The 22930-nt window shown below is 42.2% G+C and overlaps 1 protein-coding gene across 2 annotated transcripts in view; it reads left to right on the top strand.

The window, feature by feature from the left end:
• RABEP1 (rabaptin, RAB GTPase binding effector protein 1) overlaps positions 1 to 22930 on the top strand; it is a 93080-nt gene that overhangs the window by 18008 nt on the left and 52142 nt on the right. Inside the window, exon 2 of one of the 2 annotated variants that reach the window (XM_048226906.2) lies at positions 15512 to 15640. The exons of the other annotated variant lie outside the window; for it this stretch is intronic. Within the exon in view, the coding sequence (XP_048082863.1) occupies positions 15512 to 15640 (129 nt within the window). The remainder of the gene's footprint in view (positions 1 to 15511; positions 15641 to 22930) is intronic. 2 annotated transcript variants of the gene reach the window in all.

The raw sequence follows: 22930 nt of genomic DNA on the forward strand, positions 1-22930 counted from the left end.
TTGGACTGGATGAACCTCAGAACTTTAGGGTAGGAAGGACTATTTACCTGTCATCTGCACGGTCACTCTGGCTCCAAAGGTCTGAGCCCTGTGAATTCGTAGCAGATCTCTCACCTACGTCACCGTTGGGCTCTCGGGCCAGATAATTCATTGTCGTGGATATTGTAGGATGTCGAGCAGCATCTCTGGCCTCCACCCAGTGGGTGTCAGTACCCCTCCCCTCAGGTCATGACAACCGGAAACGTTTCCCACGTTGCCAGATGTCCTCTGGGGAGCAAAGTCACCTCCAGCCGAGAACCACTGGTTTCTAACAGAATGCTTTAGAATGCCTCTGTACCATTCCGATACAAAATTATACACACGATTAAAAAAAAAAAACAACGTAACAGCATAAAGCCCTTAGCGTAAAGGAAAATTATAATTAAGTAATGAGCTTCAGCATGTAAGTAAACAGTGTGACTGACAGAGCACCCCTAGGAGGTGGTATTACACCTGTTTGTAATTCCCACGTAGGTGACGCATGAGTCTATTGTATTACTCTCCCCGTTAATTACGCACAGTCACAGGGAGATCTGTCTAGGTCTTAGCAGGTCAATATTCGGACCCCCCGCTAATATTAACATCAGTGCTCTCTCCTTGAAATGTTTTACCTGTTGGTTTCTCGTGTCCCCTTCCAGGGACATATAATTAATTATCTTGTAGGCAGGATAGCTATTTATCAAAATTTAGATCCCTCTTACGTATGCCCTTGATGTTTCTGAAAAGCTCATAAATAATGCATTCAACTTTCCTTATAAATAAACTATAAACCCTTGTGTTTTTATTATATATTTATGAAGAATTTTTTTTCTGATAAATAACTCCTAATGTCAGTTCTGTAGCTGTAGGTAGCCTTTTTACAACACACGGGTAGGGAGACAGGAAATGACATCTTTTAGATTTTCTGTGTTATAGTGAAGGACACTGTGTACATAGGGAATTTGAATTTACAGTATAATAAAACATGATTCTAAGAGAGGTTTGACTTTTCCCCTATAAATGATAAATCTTAAGAATATTCTAAACTGGGGCGCCTTGGTGGCTCAGTTGATTGAATGTCTGCCTTCGGTTCGGGTCATGATCTCAGGGTCCTGGGATCGAGCCCCACATCAGGCACCCTGCTCGGTGGGGAGCCTGCTTCTCTGTCTCCCTCTGTTCCTCTCCCCTCTGTGCGCGATCCCCCCCCCCCGTCAGATTTAAAAAAGAATATTCTAAACCAGTGACCGTTTTATATGAAAGGAATTTGTAGTGATCAGAAACAAATTTTTTATTCAGTAGTTCTCCGTTGTGAATTATATGTGTGAATATGTATAATGCCCCATTATCTGGACTGGTGGAGGAATGAGGGAGAAGGAGCACGAGGGCTGGGAGGGGCAGAGGGAGAGGGAGCATCTTAAGCAGACTCCCCACGGAGTGCGGAGCCACGCAGGGCTCAGTCTCCTGACCCTGAGATCATGACCTCAGCCGAAATCAAGAGTTGGGTGCTTAACCAAATGAGCCACCCAGGCACTCTGGAATGATGTTTTATGGGCATATTATTTTTCAGCTAATTTAGAGGTAAGCCTTCCAACAAAGAAGAGGAGAGACTTAAAAAAAAAAAACAAACTTAGAGTCCTTTATGTGGAACATTTTAAACACTTAAAAAATAAAAAGTTTAGTAGGTAGACCCACCACCCTCCCTCCATGTGTCATGACTGTCAGTGTGTAGCCGGTCTTGTTTGTCTATAACCCTCTCCTACTTGCTCTCCTGGATTTTTAAATAGCAAATCTCAGACATCTATGATTTCATTTGGAAACATTTCAGTGGCTATGTAAACATAGCCACAATACTATTATCACAACTAAACACAGTTAACAGTCATTCTTTATCACGACACAAAATATCCAGTCAGGGTGGACATTTCGTCAGTTGTCTCAGTTTAAAAAATTGAGTTTGTTCAAATCAGGATCCAAAATAAGGGCCATTAAAATTGGTTGATCTATCTTGTCTCTTTCCCCCCCCTTGTAATTTATTTGTCGAAGACCATCTTGAGGCACGTTCGCCCCAATAACTTCCTAATTGCATCCATATTCTGGTGTTCTCCATATTCTTCTGTCTTGTGTTTCCTCTAAATTGGAAGTTGGATTTAAAGTCATACTCAGATCTAGGGTTTTTTTTGTATGTTATTTGGTTTTTGGTGTGTTGTGTGTGTGTGTGTGTGTGTGTGTGTGTGTGGTGGTTTTCTTTTGCTTTTTAAAGACCATCCCATAGTGGTAGCGTATACCTCCCTCAGGGGGCACAAAATGTCTGGTTGGCTCTTTTCGAGGTGTGAGGACCATTGATGACCATTTCCTAGATGCCTCCATTCATTAGGGTTTGTTCGATGGTAATTACCAGCTGGAGTACTTCTGTAAGGAAGAATGCTCCTTGTAAATTCTGCTACCGTAAGGGAGAGTTTGTGTAGGAAATGGAGAATAAAGGAGTGATACTTTTCCCTGGTAGGTTTTCAAAGTAATGACTTGGTTGCCTAGAATCCTTCAAAGGTGACCAATCAGGTTTTTTTTTTTTTCCTTTATATATCAAGAATATGTGGATTTAAATAATGTATATTTGTGTTTTGCTTCATTGTTCTTTTTTTTTAAAGATTTTATTTCTTTATTTGACAGAGACAGCGAGAGAGGGAACACAAGCAGGGGGAGTGGGAGAGGGAGAAGCAGGCTCCCCGCTGAGCAGGGAGCCCGATGCGGGGCTCGATCCCAGGACTCTGGGATCACGACCTGAGCCGAAGGCAGACGCTTAACGACTGAGCCCCCCCCAGGCGCCCCCATTGTTGTTATTTTTATTGATCGTATTAGTTTACTGTGGCTGCTTCAACGAACTACCACAAACTGGATGGCTTAAAACAACAGAAATTTACCATCTTGCAGCTGGGGTGGCCAGAAGTCCCGAGTCCGTATCACTGGGCTGAGCTGTCAGTTGTTGGCAGGGCCATGCTCCTAGGGGAGCAGCAGTTCTTGCCCCTTCCAGCGTCTGGGGGCTGCTGGTGTTCCCAGGTTACCCCACCCTGACCTCCACCTTTGCGGTCACGTTGCAGTCCTCTGTGTGTCTGTAGCACAACTCGTGTTTCTTAAAAAGGTACATATGGATTGCGTTTAGGGCCCACTGGATAATCCGGGATAAACTCCTAAGGTCCTTAATCATGTCTTTTGACACAGAAGTTTAATATTTATAGGTTCTGAGGATTAGGAAATGAATATATCTTGAGGGGGAGGGGTACTTTGATGTTCAAATGATCTCTTTTGGCCACTGTATTCTCTAAGACTCCTAAGTCCTTTGATACAATCCCAATAGATGCCACGATGTTTCAGCTTTGTCTTGTAATCTTCCTGTACACGCCTGGAATTAGTCATTTTTTCCAAGGAGCTCTGGTTCCTTTTAGTGGGAAACAGTATATAGAGGCCACATTTTGGGTGCTCAGAGCATAGCATGTATTTTTCTTAGCAGCTTTTCCAAAATAAGTTACACTTACCCCGTTTCCTTCAACAAAATGCGCTGGACATCATTAAATCTTTTTCTTTTCTTTTCTTTTTTTTTTTAAAGTAGGCTCCGTGCCCAGCATGGAGCCCAGTGTGGGGTCTGGACTTATGACCTTGAGATCAAGACCTGAGCTGAAATCAAGAGTTGGACACTTAACTGACTGAGCCACCCAGGAGCCCCCATCATTAAATCTTCTATCAATGATTTATTACTATGAACATCAGTTTTAGGACTGAGCTGTAAGCTGGTGACTTTTCCAGTGCTGCTGAATTTTAAAATTAGATTTGTTTGCTTTTATACTAAACGTACGAAATTTCTGCTCAGTTCTAGTCATTGTTCTTTGTTTCTCTGTGACCCAGCCTTCCTTGCTGTCAGTGGGGTCTGTTTCTCGCCTACAAGGCTTTTCAGCATACTCTCTGCGTTCCTGCCTAAATTCTGCTTTGTCCATATCCTTTGTTTTCTGACGCCAAGAACACTAAGGGTTATTAGGAGATAAAATTGGATCTTACAAAGTATTGTATTAAGTTGGATGGGAAGAGAAGTCTACTTCTGAGCTAAGCCTTGAATTACGTGAGTTTTTCATTCCTTTGAACCCTGCAGACTTTGGTAGGAGGACATGGTGGTGATAGTATGTGGAGGTGGTCAGAGTTGCCAGACCACTAGTTACAGCTTTACTAAAGGTGTTCATGTTTTTGAATTAGAAAACCATTCAAAGTTTAACCAATGGCATTTAAAAAAATAAAGTTTATGGGGATGCCTGGGTGGTTCAGTCCGTGAAGCATCTGCCTTCAGCTCAGGTCATGATCCCAGGGTCCTGGAGTCGAGTCCCACGTCAGGCTCTGCTCAGTGGGGAGCCTGCTTCTCCCTCTGCCTGCAGCTCCCCCTGCTTGTGCGCGTTCTCTCTCTCTCTCTCTCTCTGAAAAATAAATAAATAAACAAAATCTTCAAAAAAATAATAAATGTGGAAAGACCATTGAAAAGTTGGTGGGCAGCCATTGATGCGGTGGTTGTCCGCTACAGCCGTGGTCTGCAGGGGGTAGAGCGCTCGCACCGAGCGTGAGTTCGTGAGTTCGTGAGCTCATGAGCTCGTGCGCTGCATCCGTCATCATAGAATGCCCGCGGAACTGAGCGAGGTGCTCAGTGTCTTAGTGAATTTTATGTTCTGGCACAGACTTCTTAGCTCCTTAGGGCAGTTAAAGTCTGCGTGCCACGTTCGGGCAGCATGTATGCCTGTGAAAGCACGGGGAGGAAGGGAACCTGGGGTTTTAAGATGACTGACCTCAGGGTCTAAGTCGGCTGCGGAGGATGGGGATAATTGAAGCAGGCTGGCAAATTGGGAGAACTAGTGAGGGTAGGAGAATTAGGGGTCAAGACGAGCTCTCGGAATAGCCAGGGTGCTGGCAAGCCCTCCAGAACAGGGCTGGCTGATAGGGATGTCACATGAGCCAAAGAGTGTAACGGAACTTTTTCTAGTAGCCACGTTAAAAGAGTAAAAAACCAAAGCAAGAGCTCCAAATGGAAAAACAGGTGACATTAACTTTTTAAAACAACAGTTATATTGAGATTCCGGAAGGTCACATGCCATCAAGTTCATCCATTTTAAAGTGGACAGTTCTCTGGTTTTGAGAATTTCCACAGAGCCATGCACCCATCACCACTGATTTCTAGAACAATTTTCTCACCCTAAAAAGAATCCCCACACCATCTGCAGTCACTCCCCACTGCTCCCCACTCTCCCTGGTACCCACTTTCCTACTCTTAGTCTCTCTGGATCTTCTTATCTTAGTTATTAATACATAGAATCATATTGTATGTAGCTTTTGGTGTCTGGTATCTTTCAGTTAGTATAATGTTTAAAAGGGCCATCCATCTTATAGCATGTATCAGTACTTCTTTTTTTTTTTTTAGGTTTAATTTTTTAAATTAAGCTCTATACCCATCTTGGGGCTTGAACTCATGACCCTGAAATCAGGAGTTGCACGTTCCTCTGACTGAGCCAGGCAGGCACCCCTGTACTGTGTTCCTTTAATGGACAAACAATATTCTGTTGTATGAATACCACATTTTGTTGATGCATTCATCAGTCGATGAACATTGGGCTTCCTTGTTTGGCTGTTATGAATAATGCTGTGAACATTGGTGTACAGCTTTCCATGGAAATTAATTTTAATAATGTATTTTATTTACCACAGTATATTCCAGATAATTTTTACATGTGATCACTATAAAAATTAAGGTATTTTAGATATTTTTGTACAAAGGTTTCAGAATTCCATATTTGTTTCATACTTAACGTACTTAGTTTAGACATTTTCAGGCGTGCAGTCGCCTCATGAGGCTGGTGGCTGCCCAGGTGGGAAGCACAAGCCCAGAAGGAGCTCCAGGGAACTCCTGTGCTATGTGGGGAAAGTAACAGTTTTCTGCAAACCCGAGACGTTTGCTCTCTCACTCGCTCCTGCATACGTATGCTTACTGCCTTGCTGCCTTTGTCCTTGATAATTCCCAGTGAAGTACACTTCTTTGCTTCTCTAGGTCCTTGCTGTCTTTTCAGGTCTTGACTAATGTTCCTCTGCACAGATGGGGTTAGCCACTGTAGCTCACTTCTTTGTTCACGTGTTTTTCTAGGAAATGCTTAGTGAACACCTTCTGTGGGCCCGTCACAGTCGTAGGTGTTGGAAAGGTTAGCAATGAGCAGGATATAGGAGGTCTGTTTTCACTGTTTCTAGTAAGGAACAATATTTAAATATTCAGAGAGATAGTTTCAGAGGAGTGCTGCAAGGATAATAACGTCGGCCTGACAAGGAAATCACTTCTGTTCCAAGCACTGATTTATTCTTGTGATTTTTTTTTTTTAAAGATTTTATTTATTTATTTGACAGAGATAGAGACAGCCAGTGAGAGAGGGAACACAAGCAGGGGGAGTGGGAGAGGACGAAGCAGGCTCGTAGCAGAGGAGCCTGATGTGGGGCTCGAACCCAGAACGCTGGGATCACGCCCTGAGCCGAAGGCAGACGCTTAACCTCTGTGCCACCCAGGCGCCCCTATTCTTGTGATTTTTAACTCCTACCTCAATCAAGTTTTTAAAATAGTTCACATACGATGAAAGTTAATAACTTTTAACTCTGTAGATCCGGGAGTTTTTCACAAACACAGGCAGTTCTGTAACCATCACCATAATCATGTTCTAGGACATTTTACTCCCCCAAATTGGATTGTGCCCCTACGGTTTAACCCCTACCCCTGCTTCTGGGGAAGCACTCATCCCCTTTCTGTCACTATAATTTGGCCTACTCTAGAATTTCATATAAGTGCGATCCTTCTTTTTGTGTTTGGTTTCTTTCACTGGGCATGATGTTCTTGAGATTTTTATCCCTGTCGTGTGTGTTAGGAGTCAGTCCTTTTAGTTGCTGAATGAGCATTTCATTGTATGGGTACATCATTATTTGTCCATCTTTAGGGGGTATTTGGCTTGTTTTCAACTTTTGGCTTTTGTGAGTAAAGCTGCTGCGAGCATTTGTATACAAATCTTCGTGTGGATATATGTTTTTATTTGTGGGATTGTGGGATATGGATTGTATGGTAAGTGTGCATTTATAAGACCCAGCCAAACTTTTCCAAAGTGATTGCACTGTTCTGCATTCCCACCAGCAGCCTTACCAACACTTGGTAAATTCAAGCCCAAAATAAGGATTGAATTTAACTTCATTGATACTGAAGTTTTTTTTAAAGATTTTATTTATTTATTTGACAGAGAGGGAGACAGCCAGCGAGAGAGGGAACACAAGCAGGGGGAGTGGGAGAAGAAGAAGCAGGCTCCCAGCGGAGCAGGGAGCCCGATGCGGGGCTCGATCCCAGGACCCTGGGATCACGACCTGAGCCGAAGGCAGACGCTTAACGACTGAGCCACCCAGGCGCCCCAATACTGAATTTTTAAAAGTCCGAATCCCGGTCCTGAAGTGGTAGGACATAGTTCTACTTATGAATGCCACTAGAATTCTAGGCAGAAAACGGAATTCTTTTCGCCGTTTTGTTAAGTGAGCCTGATACTGAGTTTTGAGTAGCCTTCTTTGTCTTGTAAGTGGCAACTAAACTATTTAAATATCCAGAGTTAGAAAATAGATCTGCTGATCACTCCATTGGCCGTCGTGCCTTTTCATCTGGCTTGTTCTGTGGTTCTGGAAACACTTGGGAAGTAGTACAGACTGAGTACAGTCCATCTCTATCCACGCATACTTGAATCCACTGTTGAACACCAGCGTTTGACGGGTACGGCGATTGGACTAAATGTAATTGGAAATTAAGATGATTTAAAGTTTACCTGGTCAAGTGCACATAATGATGCCTGAACTTACCGTATATCTTGACTGGTATTCAGAAACGTTCAGAGTTTATTTCAGCCACATAGTTGGCTTATTTCTGAAGTTATCCTTGTTTGGCAACTATTGGAGACTTTCTTCATGGTGTACATTGTGTATGCCCAGTGGGAACACATGGTGGAACGTAGCTTTATGGGCTTAGAGTATTGTAGGCATGGAGCCTGGAGTGTGGTTTAGACTTCATTGTTGGCCTCCTGAACGTTCACTGAAACCCCTATTTTTTTGTTCATAGTTACTCCTGTATTTTTTACTTTTCGTCAAAGCTTTGCTTACATGTTTGTCTCAATTGATAACTTCGCTTGAATATAATTTCTGGAACATTTAAAAAAAATAGATGATTTGAGCAAGTGGTTTGAGAATTTTTAGAAATATAGTGATTTTATAATTATCACTAGGAAGACTCTCTAGAAAAAGTTGAGCCAAATGAACATCTCTATTTTAAAGATTTATTTATTCATTAGAGAGAGGGCAGTGGGGGTAGAGAGAGAGAGAGAATCTCCAGCAGACTCCCCACTGAGCATGGAGCCCAACTCGGGGCTCGATCTCATGACCCTGATATCGTGACCTGAGCTGAAATCAAGAGTTGGATGCTTAACCTGACTGAGCCACCCAGGTGCCCCCTTTACTTATTTATTTATTTTAGCAGGATTTTGAACCTGCAACTCTTAAATTCTGAAGTTAACAGTAACTATCATTGGAGCGCTTATTATATGTGGGTGGCTTTTGTATGATGGCATTTCTAATCCTCAGAGCCTGTGATACTCTTCAAAACGGGTGTCACCTTTATTTTAATGAAATCTTGGGAAGGTTGAGCTTTTGCCGCAGTTCATATAATAAGAGTGTGGCTTTGGGTTGAAGCACAGTTTTCTGACTCCAAAATTGTAGGTAGCTTATCTCTGAATTTTGCTAAGTATTTGACTGCACTGTTACCAAATCACGGGTAAGATGAAGAAGTGTGATTTGAGACAATGGTGGTTGGAATGAATTTGTAGCTAATGGAGCAATCCTCCACCCAGATCTCGAGTGATGTGCTGGAGAACTCTCTCTTTGGTTCTAACTTAAAACTCTGTTTTTTTTTTTTTTTTTTTTAAAGATTTTTTATTTATTTATTTGACAGAGACAGAGACAGCCAGCGAGAGAGGGAACACAAGCAGGGGGAGTGGGAGAGGAAGAAGCAGGCTCACAGAGGAGGAGCCTGACGTGGGGCTCGAACCCGGAACGCCGGGATCACGCCCTGAGCCGAAGGCAGACGCCTTAACCGCTGTGCCACCCAGGCGCCCCTAAAACTCTGTTTTAAGAACAAAAACAAAAACAGAACTCTGCAACGAGGCTTAAAGTGCGCTGGGTGTTGGTTGGAGGGAGTCTTGGCTTAAGTTCAGGCAGAAAGGATTTAAGGACAGTGTTAGATTATGTTAATCTCGTGGGGTAAGAATGGGAGTGTGGGCTTGTCTCCGAAGAAAGCTGGGGCCAATCTGTAGAATGTTCTTAAGGAAGTAGCTTCCAGATACAGTGTTTCTGCTAGACTCTGTAGGTGATGCGTTAGGATCAGAGTGTCCTATTTTATTTAGAATTTTGACTGTAGTATGTGGGGAGAGCAACTGAGATAGTGAAGAATTTAGGCATTATTAAAGGGTCAGGAGGTGTTTCACCTGGAGGAGAAAGGAGAGGACAGGTGGGAGATAGCAGACATGAGACATTTTCCGAATTCTGTAGGGCAGAACTAAGATCTCAGAGGAAGCTGGTTTAGGGTTGTATGACTAAAAATAGATCTTACAGATGACCCATGACCGGAGGGAGGGGGTCTAATATCTGTGAATGGTGGAACCGACTGCTCTGCGAGGCAGTGAAATGAGTTGCTAGTTTTAGGTTCCAGTGGAAGCCGTGGGTCAACCTGTCTGTGGTGTTGTGGGAGTGGGGTCCTGTATGAGTTAGGAATTGGTGCTTTTCAGACTATTTTGACCTCTGCCTGCGGTAAGAAACACATTTCCCATTGCAAGCCGTGTAAATGTGTGAGCATCTGAAATACAGATTTCATGAAATAACGTAAACCCAGATTAAGTGTGTTGCTGATAGTTTCTGTTCTATTTCATTAGTTTTAAAAAGCGGGTTGCTAATCACTAAATTTAACAACTCATTAACGGATTGAGGCTCAGTCCGAAATGCACTGACTAATCTCTCAAATCCTTGCAAAACTGTCATCTTGTGACTCTTCTACTCAGTAACCTGTAACTGAACGTTAGACCCACAAGATTCCATCCACCCTGCAGGTGCCTGGTGACTGTTCATCGGTTTTGATCGCCAGCATCGTTAGGGAGGCTGAAAATGAGAAGACTCTTATGTCTGGATTCCTCTCACCTCTGCCCCCAGTCCCACCCCCAAATCAGGTTTTCCATCGTTTATTTTCTTTAATTCATCTCTACTTTTTTGAAGAATCTCTTCCTGAATACTTCTTCATTGTTTTTGTTTAGTTTGTTCTTTCACTTCGTATCTTTCCTGGGTTCGTAATAACGTCTTCAGTTGCCTTTCTTATTTGAAACCCATGACCTTAAAAGTGTTCTTCTACCTGAAGTGTTTTGACACCTAATTGCTTTGAGAGTTGCAAAAAAGAAAAAAAAGAAGACTAAGGTTTTTCACTTTGATTCACAAAAGGAAAGGCTAAGAAGCTGTTCTGTGTAGACATCTTAACTAGATGGAGTTCTGTGGCAGAACTGGTTTATCCGAGTAAGTGGACAAGGTAAAAGGATGCAGGTTTTTAAAGTTGCCAAAGTCAGATGCTTTGGAGATGATAGAAAGTGAAATGGGATTGTGTGAAAGGACAGCTTTCTGTGGTACTAAAGAATTATGATTATTCAGTCATTTGGACAAAGTGATTCCCAAATGCCACGTCGGTTTGCTCTAATACTGTGAAACCGTTGGTAACAGTAGTCCGTTACCTGCTCGTGGATGTGGTCTGTCTGCGATGAGAACTCCCTGCTAGCCCTCCCCACTCGACTTTGCCTCTCCCTTCTCCTGAGGCGTGCTGAGTACTTGGAGATTTACTTAAATATTAGTGTGAACAAAGCACAGCTTAGTGAGTAGATTTAGTGTGATAATAATCATTTTTAGTAATTCCTAAAAGAAGTTGTACGTGATCAGTTTTAGAGCACCAGGAGAAGGCAGTTTACTAGCTGGAAGGCCACTTCTGAAACAGAACTTAAGAGATTATATATATATTTTTAGGAAATTTGTTTGTTTTAGCAAATTGTTTGTCTTGAGAAAATTAAGTGTAGCTTATAAAAATGATTAGTATGTTAAAACATTTTAAGACCATTGAGATAAATTATGTGCACTTTTAAAAGCAGAGAGATTGAGATGCAGTGGTAAGATACAGTTATAATGATTAAAAAAAAAGATGAAGGACTTCATTACTTTTTAAATTTAAATCAATGTGATCAATGTAATTTATTATTGTAGTTTTCGGTTCAGAGAGGCAACCACTCTGAATGTAACTTGGCATATTCTTTCCAGTCTTTTTTTTTTTTCTATGCATTTTTTTGCATAGCTCATATTGGGTTGTATAATTTTGTATCTTGTTCTTTTTATTTAATATAATTTTTCTGGCTTGATATTATTCCATTGGGTGGATATGCCTACCATACTTAGTAGTTTCATTTTACCCAAAGAGACACAAATTAAGACTTCTGAGTTAAAGAAAATGTTCAGATTCTCTTGTTCTACTGAAGTTATGTGTTGTTGTTTTATTTTTTTAGGTGTTTTCTTGGGTCTTGAACATCTTTAAACAAAAAGATACGGTTGTAGTAGTATTTGACTTAGCCTGGTTTTCTTCTATTGCTTATGTCTCATCAAACCTAATACAGTTTGGGACTTAGAAGTATTTTTAAGTTTTTACATGTTCTCCCATTCATAACAGGATTAGGGAAGGAAATATATCTAAGAATTATTGAGTCTTTCCTTCATTTATTTACCATATTATTCTTTTTTCTTTTTCCTTTCTGTATGGTTGCTTATTTCAGACATTTTGAGTAATTGATGTAATGATGTTTCCCTTTGGGTGTCAAGCATTAAAAATAGCCATTGCATAAGATAGTTTTCCCCTTCTTTCTTTTTTCCTTTTTAATTTTTTTTAGAGGGTGTGCGTGTGTGCAGGGGAGGGATGTGCAGAGGGGGAGAGAGAGGGAGACAGAGACAGAGAATCTTAAGCAAACCCCCACACCCAGTGCGGAGTCCAATGTGGGGCTCAGTCTCACAACCCTGACATCATGACCTGAGGCAAAATCAAGGGTCAGATGCTCAACCAGCCGAGCCACCCAGGAGCCCCAAGCTTTTATTTTTATGTAACCTCTACACGCAGTGTGGGGCTTGAACTCACAACCCTGAGATCAGGAGTTTCACGCTCTTCTAACCAAGCCAGCCAGGTGCCCACTTTTTCTTACTATCCAGATGAAGGTGACAACGTGCAGAATGCGTGGAGTGGTTCAGGAAGGCAGAGATACGAATAGTTCCAACTGCTGAGTTACGGAAGGCTTAATGTTGCTGAAGGCTGGCATTAGTACTGACGTTTTGTTCATGGTGCTGTGAGGATACGGGTCATAGGGAAGGGTCTAAGCTGGAAGTCCAGGCATGGGAACTGAGTCAGGGTCATGAGGCTGGAGTGACTTCTGGTCTTCTGTGGCTACATACAAAGTCACCTGATCATTCTGCCTTTTTCCCTTATTCGTTAAATAAATACCACTAGTTTAGGGGCGCCTGGGTGGCTCAGTCATTAAGCTTCTGCCTTCGGCTTAGGGCGTGATCCCAGGGTCCTGGGATTGAGCCCTGCATCAGGCTCCTCTGCTGGGAGCCTGCTTCTTCCTCTCCCACTCCCCCTGCTTGTGTTCCCTCTCTCGCTGGCTGTCTCTCTCTCTGTCAATAAATAAATAAAATCTTAAAAAAAATAATAATAAAAAAATAAATACCACTAGTTTAATAATTACAGCTAATTTTCTAAGTGCCATGCTAAGTATTTTTAACATGAACTGTTAGCTAGTTATTGTGAACTTGGTAGTGACCATGTTAGAAAAATAGTATAGTACTTTGTGTGATGAGAGAGAGCTATTTTCAGTTTACTTTGTGGTCGGTTGCTAATGCATTAGGGTATGCCCATTTGTAAATTTCTCTGCTGTCTTATGCAAGATGAATTGATTTTTCCAGATACAGCAGTAGAGGCATTCTTTTCTTCCTTTTTTTTTTTTTTTAAATTGTTTTGGCCTTTTTCTTTGCTGTAGAATTGCAGTATGTTAGAAGTACTTCAGGTGGATTTAAATTTTTTTAATTAAAAAAACAAATGAGAGTAAGGGAGCTGGTATATCCTCAAAGGGATCATGATTCCTGGAATTGAAAACTGTCCCGGAGCCGGAGAGAGGCAGCCAGACCTGTGGGTGTGGGCTGCGTCTGCTCTGTGGGCCAGAGCCGGGACGGGGTTGGGAGTGCTGGAGCCGCACTTAATTTTGGCTGCAGTTTTTTTTTTTTTTAAAGATTTTATTTATTTATTCGACAGAGATAGAGACAGCCAGCGAGAGAGGGAACACAAGCAGGGGGAGTTGGAGAGGAAGAAGCAGGCTCCCAGCAGAAGAGCCCGATGTGGGGCTCGATCCCAGAAAGCCGGGATCACGCGCTAAGCCGAAGGCAGACGCCCAACTGCTGTGCCACCCAGGCGCCCCTGTTTTTTGTTTTTGTTTTTAAGATGTATTTATTTAAGAGAGAGAGCCTGGAGCAGGGGGAGGGGCAGAGGGAGAGGGAGACAAGCAGACTCCCCGCTGAGTTCACAGCTTCATTCAGGGCTCGGCTCCAGGACCCTGAGATCACGACCTTAGCTGAAATCCAGAGTCAGACGCTTCACCAACTGAGTCCCCCAGGCGCCCCTTGGCTGCTGTTTTAAAGGCTGCATTTTAGTTTTTATTGATTCATTAGCTTCAGTTCCTAAATATAATGTTGAAAGGTGTGGCCATTTTTGTGCGTGTTTTGGGATGGTAGGAGTGGGGTGGGAGTGTGTGTGTTAGGGAAAAGGAAGGACACAGGGATCTTGTGTTTTCTTTTTTTCTTGATTCCCCTGAGTCAGTACGGACCTCATTGCAGTAATCAGTAGCTAACCGTAATGTCAAAATGTTAAGTGAAAAGCTTGTTTTATTTAACAGTTGGGATTTGGGCAATAAAAATACCAAGAGAAATAAATAGCACAGATAACAAGTTTCCTTGGAGATTTCAGATAGTAAGTACGGGATAACTGCGTATTTTCCCCCTCCAATAGATTCTCCCTCCCTCTTTTTCTCCAAAAGTTATCGAATGTTCACATGACCAGATGTCATTTTTTGCTGTGACCTAAAGACCCTAGATCTTTGCCTTTGACACCTCACCTTTAGTAGCTGACAGTGGAGCTCAAACAGCAGTCCCTCCCCTTTGTGACCCGGATTGTATCCGTAGTGTCAGATCTTTAATGAGGCTAGTCTGAAGATGTTGTGGGGATGAACATGGTGTTAGATGCTGATTTTTTTAGTTCATTATTTTTAATCAGAGGAATTGTAGAGAACTTTGAAAACCACATGGAAGAAATTAATGAGCCCACATCTATTACTCACAGATAAATCATTGGTGCATTTTTCCCCCAGTCTTTTCTGTGTACTATAATTGACGACCGGGTTAGGGGAGGGGAGGGCCTTCAGAGATAGTTTCAGATCATGGTTAAAATTGTAACAAATCATCATTATGTGGAGTGGTTTTTACTAGAGACCTGGGACCTCTGCTGTCCTGGGTGTTTAGGCAGTGGTGGCGTTAGTACCAGTCGGTATCTCCCAGAGGGATTAGAGTTACAGCTTTGTGGCTGGGTTCCTGTTGGGGCGGAGGAGGTGGGGTTTGGACTCCTGGATCTCCCACCTCTTGCTTGAAGCAGAAAAACTTCTGGGTTTGTTCAGGGTAAGCATTTAATCCGGTGTAACCAAATTATGTAGCCGCTGAAGTAAAAATGTGTCTCAGTCCCTGACACATCCCAGTTACCATGCATCTACAAACCGGATAATCTCCCAGTAATTGAGAGTTCATACATAATATATAGTTCTGTATCCTTTCTATATGAAAGGGTTTTTGATTATGATTTCAGTATAATGGTAATGAGTCCTCTTGAAATTGGAAGAACAATTTAGGCTGGTATGGCTTTCCTAATCAGAGAACCTGTTAAATTTGGCTTGTAATGCTTGAGAGAAACCAGAGCTAGCAAGATTGGGCCCGAATACTCCAGTCTTTGATAACTCCAGAAGTAGATTGACATTCTGTCATTTGTATGAAGGAATTTTAGAAGCTCTCTTTTGGGAAATTTGCCTTCTATGATTCTCCATATATATGCTGTTGCACATTATATGATTCATTCACAGTGTGTACGAAGTCTATAGAAGTGAAGATTAGAATTTTCTAGACTATATTGGATCTTTGGAAGAAGCTTGAGTACTTGTTTCGTTATAGAAATGTGCAGCTAGAATACTAATTTATTCTTGTAACTTAAATTTATAAATAAAAGTTATTACTTGTTAACTAGTATTTTTTTTTCCAGTTTCTCTTCAGCAACGGGTAGCAGAATTGGAAAAAATTAATGCAGAATTTTTACGTGCACAGCAGCAGCTTGAGCAAGAATTTAATCAAAAGAGAGCAAAATTTAAAGAGTTATATTTGGCTAAAGAGGGTAAGTTCCTAAGTCTCTCTCTAACCCCCCCTACTAAGACTGCCTTAAAATGTCAAGTTTCTTGGTAGTACGATGTTAATTTTATCGTTGAACACACCTTGATTTTACTTGTATTTACGCTGTACACCAAAAGCCTGTTCAGAGGCTACAGTTAAGAATGGAGTTGCTAGAACATGCTGGAAAGTGCAGGACCCAGGTTTTTCCTTGTCTGTGAACTTTACGGTAGTACGTAATGTAGGTAGGCTCCAGCCCTGGGACACAGGGCTCTCGGTGCTCTTCGTGCCTGAGAGAGAGCCCAGGCGAAGCAGCACGGGCGTGTTCCAGAAGGAGCCTCGGCCGTGTCGCAGACCGTCACGTACTGACACTTCATGGAGTCAGTCCCACAGATGATCTCTTACCTACCGGTGAAGACTTAGGACCCCCTGTGAGACAGACGTGGTGCCTGGGTGCTGGCTGTGAAGAAGGAGCCGGAGTCACACGGATCTGTAACTCCTAGGACTTGGACCGAGTGAGAAGAGAGGGAAGGCATACAAGGCAGATCTGGGAGCCTGTCGAGAGGGCCTGGCCCCGAAGGATTAGGGACAGGGTTACGTGCTGGGCATTGACCTAGGAAAATATGGCTGTGGCTTCCACGGCCCTCCAACCAGTGGTCCCCAGAGGGTCGTCGCAGAATAGCAGCATCAGCGTCCCAGTCACCGTTTTGGGTCCTGAGTCGGCAGCTCTGGGCTTCAGGGTCCAGCAGTCGGTGTTTTAAGCAGCTCTTTGGGTGATTCAGATGCTGGATAAATCCCTCCCCCCCCCCACCCCCCGAGAGCTTGTTAGATCACAGTGTGGGGGGCTGCGGCCGGACGGTCTGCATTTCTGGTGGGCTGCAGGTGCTTGCAGTGTAAGGACCACAGTTTGGGAACCGCTGCTCGAGACTGGTGACCACCCAGTTACTAAATTTCACTCTGCGGAAGTACTCCATAAGTAATCACATACACCCTCACACCTTTTTTAAAATTTCTCATTTTAAATGTAAAAAGGTGCAAAAGACATAAATTCTGTAATATTGTCAACACTGAGAATTTAAATTAAAACTTCCTACTCTTAAACATATTCAGCAGAATCAATCAGTGATTTAATATCTATCACCATTCATTTTTTAAAATATGTGAATAAGCTTTTTAGCAGAAATTTTACATTTTTTCCCCTCCTTGTGTTGGGTTTTGAGTTCTACATCTCCCTCAGAATTTTATTCTAAAAAGTTGTGGTTTTTTTTTTTCTTTTTTTTAGGAACACAAGCTTAAGTGTGCATCAGAATTTTACTTGTAGGGTTTATTAGAGCAGAGAGTGTGGGTCTTTGGCCCCAGAGTTTCTGACTCACCAGGTGTGCAGGCTCCTAGAGTTTACGCTTCTAGTGGGTTAGCACGTGGTGCTGATGCTGTTGGCTCAGGGACCACACTTTGAGAGCCACGGTGATAATTGATGCTTAAAGCCTTTTTTATTTTTATTTTATTTTATTTTATTTTTTTTAAAGATTTTATTTATTTATTTGACAGAGAGAGAGACAGCCAGCGAGAGAGGGGAACACAAGCAGGGGGAGTGGGAGAGGAAGAAGCAGGCTCCCAGCAGAGGAGCCTGATGTGGGGCTCGATCCCACAACGCCGGGATCACGCCCTGAGCCGAAGGCAGACGCTTAACCGCTGTGCCACCCAGGCGCCCCTTTTAAAGCCTTTTTTAAAGAAAATTTCGTCAGACTTCTCTGCAACGGAAATCACATGCATATTTCTTCTGCACTGAGTTACCGTTACAGTTATTCATAAGTGCACGGTTGATCACACTAAATATTTTATACATTTAAAATAAAACAAAGTGTAATAATTATTAGAAGTGCAGGTCGTATGAGATATAATTGGGTCTCCCTCCCAATGAAGTCATAACCTCTGCGTGAATAATGTTTACTTGTAGGCAAGGGTAAGTTACAGGTTGTTTTTTTTTTTTTTTTTTAAGATTTTATTTATTTGAGAGAGAAAGAGAGCACAAGTCAGAGTGGGGGAGGGAGAGAGGGAGAGGGAGAGAGAGAAACCCAAGCAGATGCCCTGCTAAGTGCAGAGCCCAACACAGGGCTCGATCCTAGGATCCTGGGATCATGACCTGAGCCAAAGGCAGATGCCTAACAGACTGAGCCACCCAGGTGACCCCAGTTGTTTTTTTTTTTTTTTTTTTTAAGTCGATGTGAGTGCTGAGAACCCTTAGTCTCATAAATAAGTAGATGGAAATAGGTTTATTTTATTTTATTTATTTCATTTATTTTTTAAAGATTTTATGTATTTGAAACAATGAGCGAAAGCACAAGCAGGGGGAGGGGCAGAGGGAGAAGCAGACTCCCTGCCCAGCAGGGATCCCGATACAGGACTCCATCCCAGGACTCCAGGATTGTGACCTGAGCCGAAGATAGATGGTTAACCGACTGAGCCCCCCCAGGTGCCCCGGGAGGTTTATTTTATAGTGATGATTATTGCATTCTCTTAAATTCTCTCTGAATTATCTGTTAAGTGACAGAGTCCTCAGCTTCAAAAATATTCCTATTCTATTGGCTGGCAACTCGATTAGGCTTCCTTCAGTTTTGTTGAAAGCAGACTTTGCAATCACCTGACCTGCCAGAGATTTGTTACCCAGTTATTAGTCATTCACTTTTTTATTACCGACACTGATATTTTAAATTGTCCCTCTGGTTTGATATGGGAGAGGAGCATTTACACAACGGGGCAGTGACCCACAGTCCAGTTTAGGGTGGGCAGAAGGCCTGTCTCTTGTTAAGTGGGGGAAGGCTGTTGAAGGAAGGGAGGTAGGCACGGATTATCTGCACTCAAACCCCACTCTGTTTTAGGGAAGAATGTTTATGAACATTGAGGGTCAAGAAGTTGATTCTTTTAAAACAATATGTGTCTATGAATCCTTGAAAAATCTCTGTGCACCCCCAGGGGTATCTGTACCCCATTGAAGATCACTGCCCTGCAGTGCTGTTCTTCAGACTACGGGTTGTAACCCTTTGATGGATTAAAAAAAATTCAGTGGGTCATAACCAGCAGTTTTTTTGAGAAAGGAATAAAATGGAAAAGAACAGCACGGTATACTTGGTAAGGCTCAGTTAAGTAGAGTCACTCGGACTGTTTTGTGTCCGTGACGTGCACAGGTGTGTGTGTGGAGCTGTGATGTAAAACAGGTCTTTGCAGTGAACTGTGGTCAGAGAAGTTTGAAGGCCGGTATTCCGTAGGATGCCGTGTTCTCAGGCCTCACCGAATGCAGCCCAGACTTGCAGAGGCTTGCTGCCTGCGGTACGGAATGGGGCTCCACGTTGCCGTGGCTTGTGTTCCTGTTGGGTTTGGTTCCTTCGTAGGCTGACACGGAGATGGCAAGGCTGGTGTTCCTATCTCAGCATGGTGGCACTCTGCAAGTTACCATGGAGGTTGGGATGACTGAGATACGGTTTTATCTTCAAAAAAGTACAGTCTTGTGGAGCAGATAATACATTTTGCACAGTATCATCGTTTGACTATGTGTTGAGTGTCATGAGAGAGAAGTTAATGTCCAGTTCTTCAGTGTCTTTATGGGACTTTGTTAATTCTCCCTTACAAAACTCATTTTAACCTTGAATTGATGAGGCATCACTTTCAGCTGTGCAGTGTGTGTCCTTGTCAAGAGGACCTGGGATACCTTTGGTGTTTGTGTGTGACGTCGTGGCCGTACGCCCCTGATGACCAGTGAGCGCTCGCTGCCGGACTGGCTGCGGACGTCCTGTTTTCCCGCCGCTCACACCAGCAATCCTTCTTACAACTTTTTCTTTCAGTGTTGGCTTATTCAGTAAACTCAAGTTACTCCTGCCCCAAGTTTGTTCATTCTGTTCTCTGGTTTCCACTGTCCCCAAATAGAGCTGTTAGGGTTTCCTTTGTTTTCTTATTTTCTTCTTTTAAATTATGAAATGGACTTTCCTGTAAGATTCTGAAGAAATGAAAATGACCAAGCACCTCTCATTTCTGAAATGCACGATCATTCGCAGTTTTCTGTCTCTGATCCAGACAAGCTTGTCGTGTGGATTTGTTCAGAAAACATTGTTGGCGTGTAAAAGTTGCCTTACGGACATCTAGACCTGATAAATCTGCACGTGGGCTGTTGTATCTTCACTGTGTGGTGTTCTTGGTGAACTTCAGCTGGCCAGTGAGTTGAGGTAACTTCACAGAATTTCAAAAGGAATAATGTGATCCTTTTTGAGAGTGGTGTCATTTCTAAAGAAAATGCGTAGTATGTAAAAGGCCAATGTTGATTCGGTTTCAGTCTTGGCTGTTCGCCTACGTCATAATGAAAATAAGACTTACGGATGTCCTCTAAAGCAGCAGCTTCTCTTATGGCATCTGCTCGAAGTGTAAACCTAGTCTTCCTTGCTGGTCACAGATGGTAGCAGTGCAAGTCATGGGTTTGACGTGTTCAGCAGGCTTTGTTTTACCTTTCATCAAACCAGGTCGAGGTAACTCTGGAAGTCCAAACATCTGTGTTTTTCCCAGTAGGAACAGCTTTTGCTTCGGTGTTGTAATAGCTGTGCTTTCGTACTTGGAGAACAGCTGAAGTGTAAGTGCAAACAGTAGGAAGGAATGCTAGTGAAAGAGATGATTACCTTCGGACTCCTCTCCGCTGCCTCTTCTGCCTTAGTACGTACTCTTTTCTCAGCCGACTTCAGTTGGGAATGTTGCAAGTGTTTCCGAAAGCTTCGTTGCTTTTCCACTGAACTTGAAGGAAGAGTATTTAGCTTTTAAAAAAAGTATTTGATCTGGCTTTCTTTCTTAGTCAACTTCAGTGTGCAGCTTGGCGCTCCGACGGGCTTTGTGTTTTGGAAAGCCTCGTCTTGGGCAATAAGAGAAAGCGTGGTGCGTAATGCAGCAAACAGAAGGCCATAGAGTTCTGAATAAGAAGGAAAACTGTAGAGGTATAGCACACGTGAATCACCAGAAGACTGTGACGTTTTCTAGGGGTGTCAGAAGGATTTTATATGTGGCCAGAACTTATAGAAGGCTCGGAGGCTCAACAGCCGGAGTTTCAGTAGTTAAAAGCTCGGTTAAGGAAGGGGTTTGTGGTTCACATGCCGTAACCTTGCACTTAGATACGGAAATAAAAGTAGGGTATACTAAATAAAGTCAAAAGCCACTAGAAATCTTAGAAACAACAAATAAATTGAAATAAGGTAAGTAGATGGTCTAAACTATAGATACGGTGCAGAGATTTTAGTAAGTTAGAAAATGGTATTGGGAGTTCTCCCTCTCAGTGGGACAGAGAGAGAAGCATCAAGGAGCAGTAGACACAGGCTGCAGTGAGTCTCTAAGACATTTCTGGAAAGAGTCGCAGGAGAAGACAGTGGAGGGTAAGATATTTGAGGAGGTAATAACTGAGGTTTTTCAGGGATTAAGGAAAAAAGTGAGTCCTTAACATAAATACTGAGTACCAAGTAGGTAGGTAATAGTAAATTCATATTTTGACACATCTTAAGCTATAGAAAACCAAGAATGAAAAGAAAATACTGAAAGCTAACAGAAGAAACAATTACATTGTCGGGAGATGCCATGTAAGCAAAATCGATGACAGGAGACAGTGAAATATCTTCAAAGTGCAGAGAAAACTAATTCTCAACCTAAAACTTTATACGTAGCTAAATTATTCAAGAACAAGAGCAAAATAGGTATTTTAGGCATATAAAAACTAAGCGCATTTGTCACCCACATAAATCACCAGAAGAGCTGGTAAAGACGACATTTGCAAGAAGGAGTAAACACAGGGAAAATATAGGATGGAAGAAACAAGACCAGCCATAGAAACAGATAAGCCTGAGTATAAAAAACAAAACCAAACAACTTCAAAGCTCATGTTAGGTTTTAAAAGAAGAAAGTAAAACAAATGAGACCGTAATAACAAGATTGGGGCCTAAGGCAAAACACATTGAAGGAATGTGGAAGGCTATCTCATAATGAAAGAAACAATCTACCAAGAAAATACGACAATCATTGGGGCGCCTAGGTGGTTCAGATGGTTAAGCGTCTGCCTTCGGCTCAGGTCGTGATTCTGGGGTTCTGGGATCAAGCCCCGCGTCGCGCTCGCTGCTCAGCGGGGAGTCTGTTTTTCCCTCTGCCTTACCCCCTGGCTTGTGCTCTCGCTCTCTCATTCACTCTGTCTCTTTCAAGTAAATAAATTAAAACCTTAAAAAATAAAAAAAAGGAAAATACGACAGTCGTGAACTTGTATACACCTAACGAAATGGCCATGACATGCCGTGTAAAACAAAAGGTGATCGAATTAAAGGAAGAAATCAGTAGATGCACACAAAGGAGATGTTTAACATTGTACCAATTGTTAGATCAAGCACTAGGTAAAGATATAATAGCTTTGAGCAACAGGATCTGAAAAAGCTTGATCTAGGAATTCTGTACCCAAGGAACCAAAAATGTTCATTCCTTTTATGTTCATAAGGAACACAAAAAAATGGTTTATGTACATATGTCTCAAGGACTCAGCATATTAAAAACAGGCTACTAATGCTGTTAAAGATTTTAAACAACAATGTAAATGTTTTTTAAAAGTTTGGAAACTAAGAACGCATTCCTGTTGCTCTTAAAGAGCAAATCACAATGGAGATTGCAAAATCTGAGAATATGGTGAAGATACTTGTGGGAAGCAGCTAAAACAATACTTAGAGAATAAGCTTGTAACTTTAAAAGCATTTATTAAAATCAAATAATTAAAAGACAATGAGAGATTGAAAAACAAATGATCTGGGACGCCTGGGTGGCTCAGTCGGTGAAGTGCCTGCCTCTGGCTCAAGTCATGATCCCTGGGTCCTGGGATCAAGTCCTACATCATGCTCCCTGCTCAGTGGAGAGCCTGCTTCTCCTTCTCCCTCTGCTGCTCCCCCTGCTTGTGCTTGCTCTCTCACTCGCTCACTCTCTTTCTATTAAATAAATAAAAATCTTCCCCAAAAAAAAAAATGATTTAAGTGTTCAGCTCTGGAAGCTAGAAAAAGTGAACACAAAGAAAGTAGAAGAAAAAATAATACAAATTGATGAAATGGAAAGCAAAGTTAATAAGCTCAATAACATCAAAAGCACATCTTTTGGAAAAAAAACAAAAAATAAGACAATTACTGATACAGTAGAACTGTGAAAGTATAAGAATACTGTGTATGTCTGTGCCAAAAATCTTGGATATTTAGTTGAATAGTATCCCAGGAAATATGAATTACCAAAATTACCTCAAATAGAAACCCTG

This window comes from Ursus arctos, unplaced genomic scaffold, assembly GCF_023065955.2.
Source record: "Ursus arctos isolate Adak ecotype North America unplaced genomic scaffold, UrsArc2.0 scaffold_14, whole genome shotgun sequence".
Lineage (NCBI taxonomy): Eukaryota > Metazoa > Chordata > Mammalia > Carnivora > Ursidae > Ursus > Ursus arctos.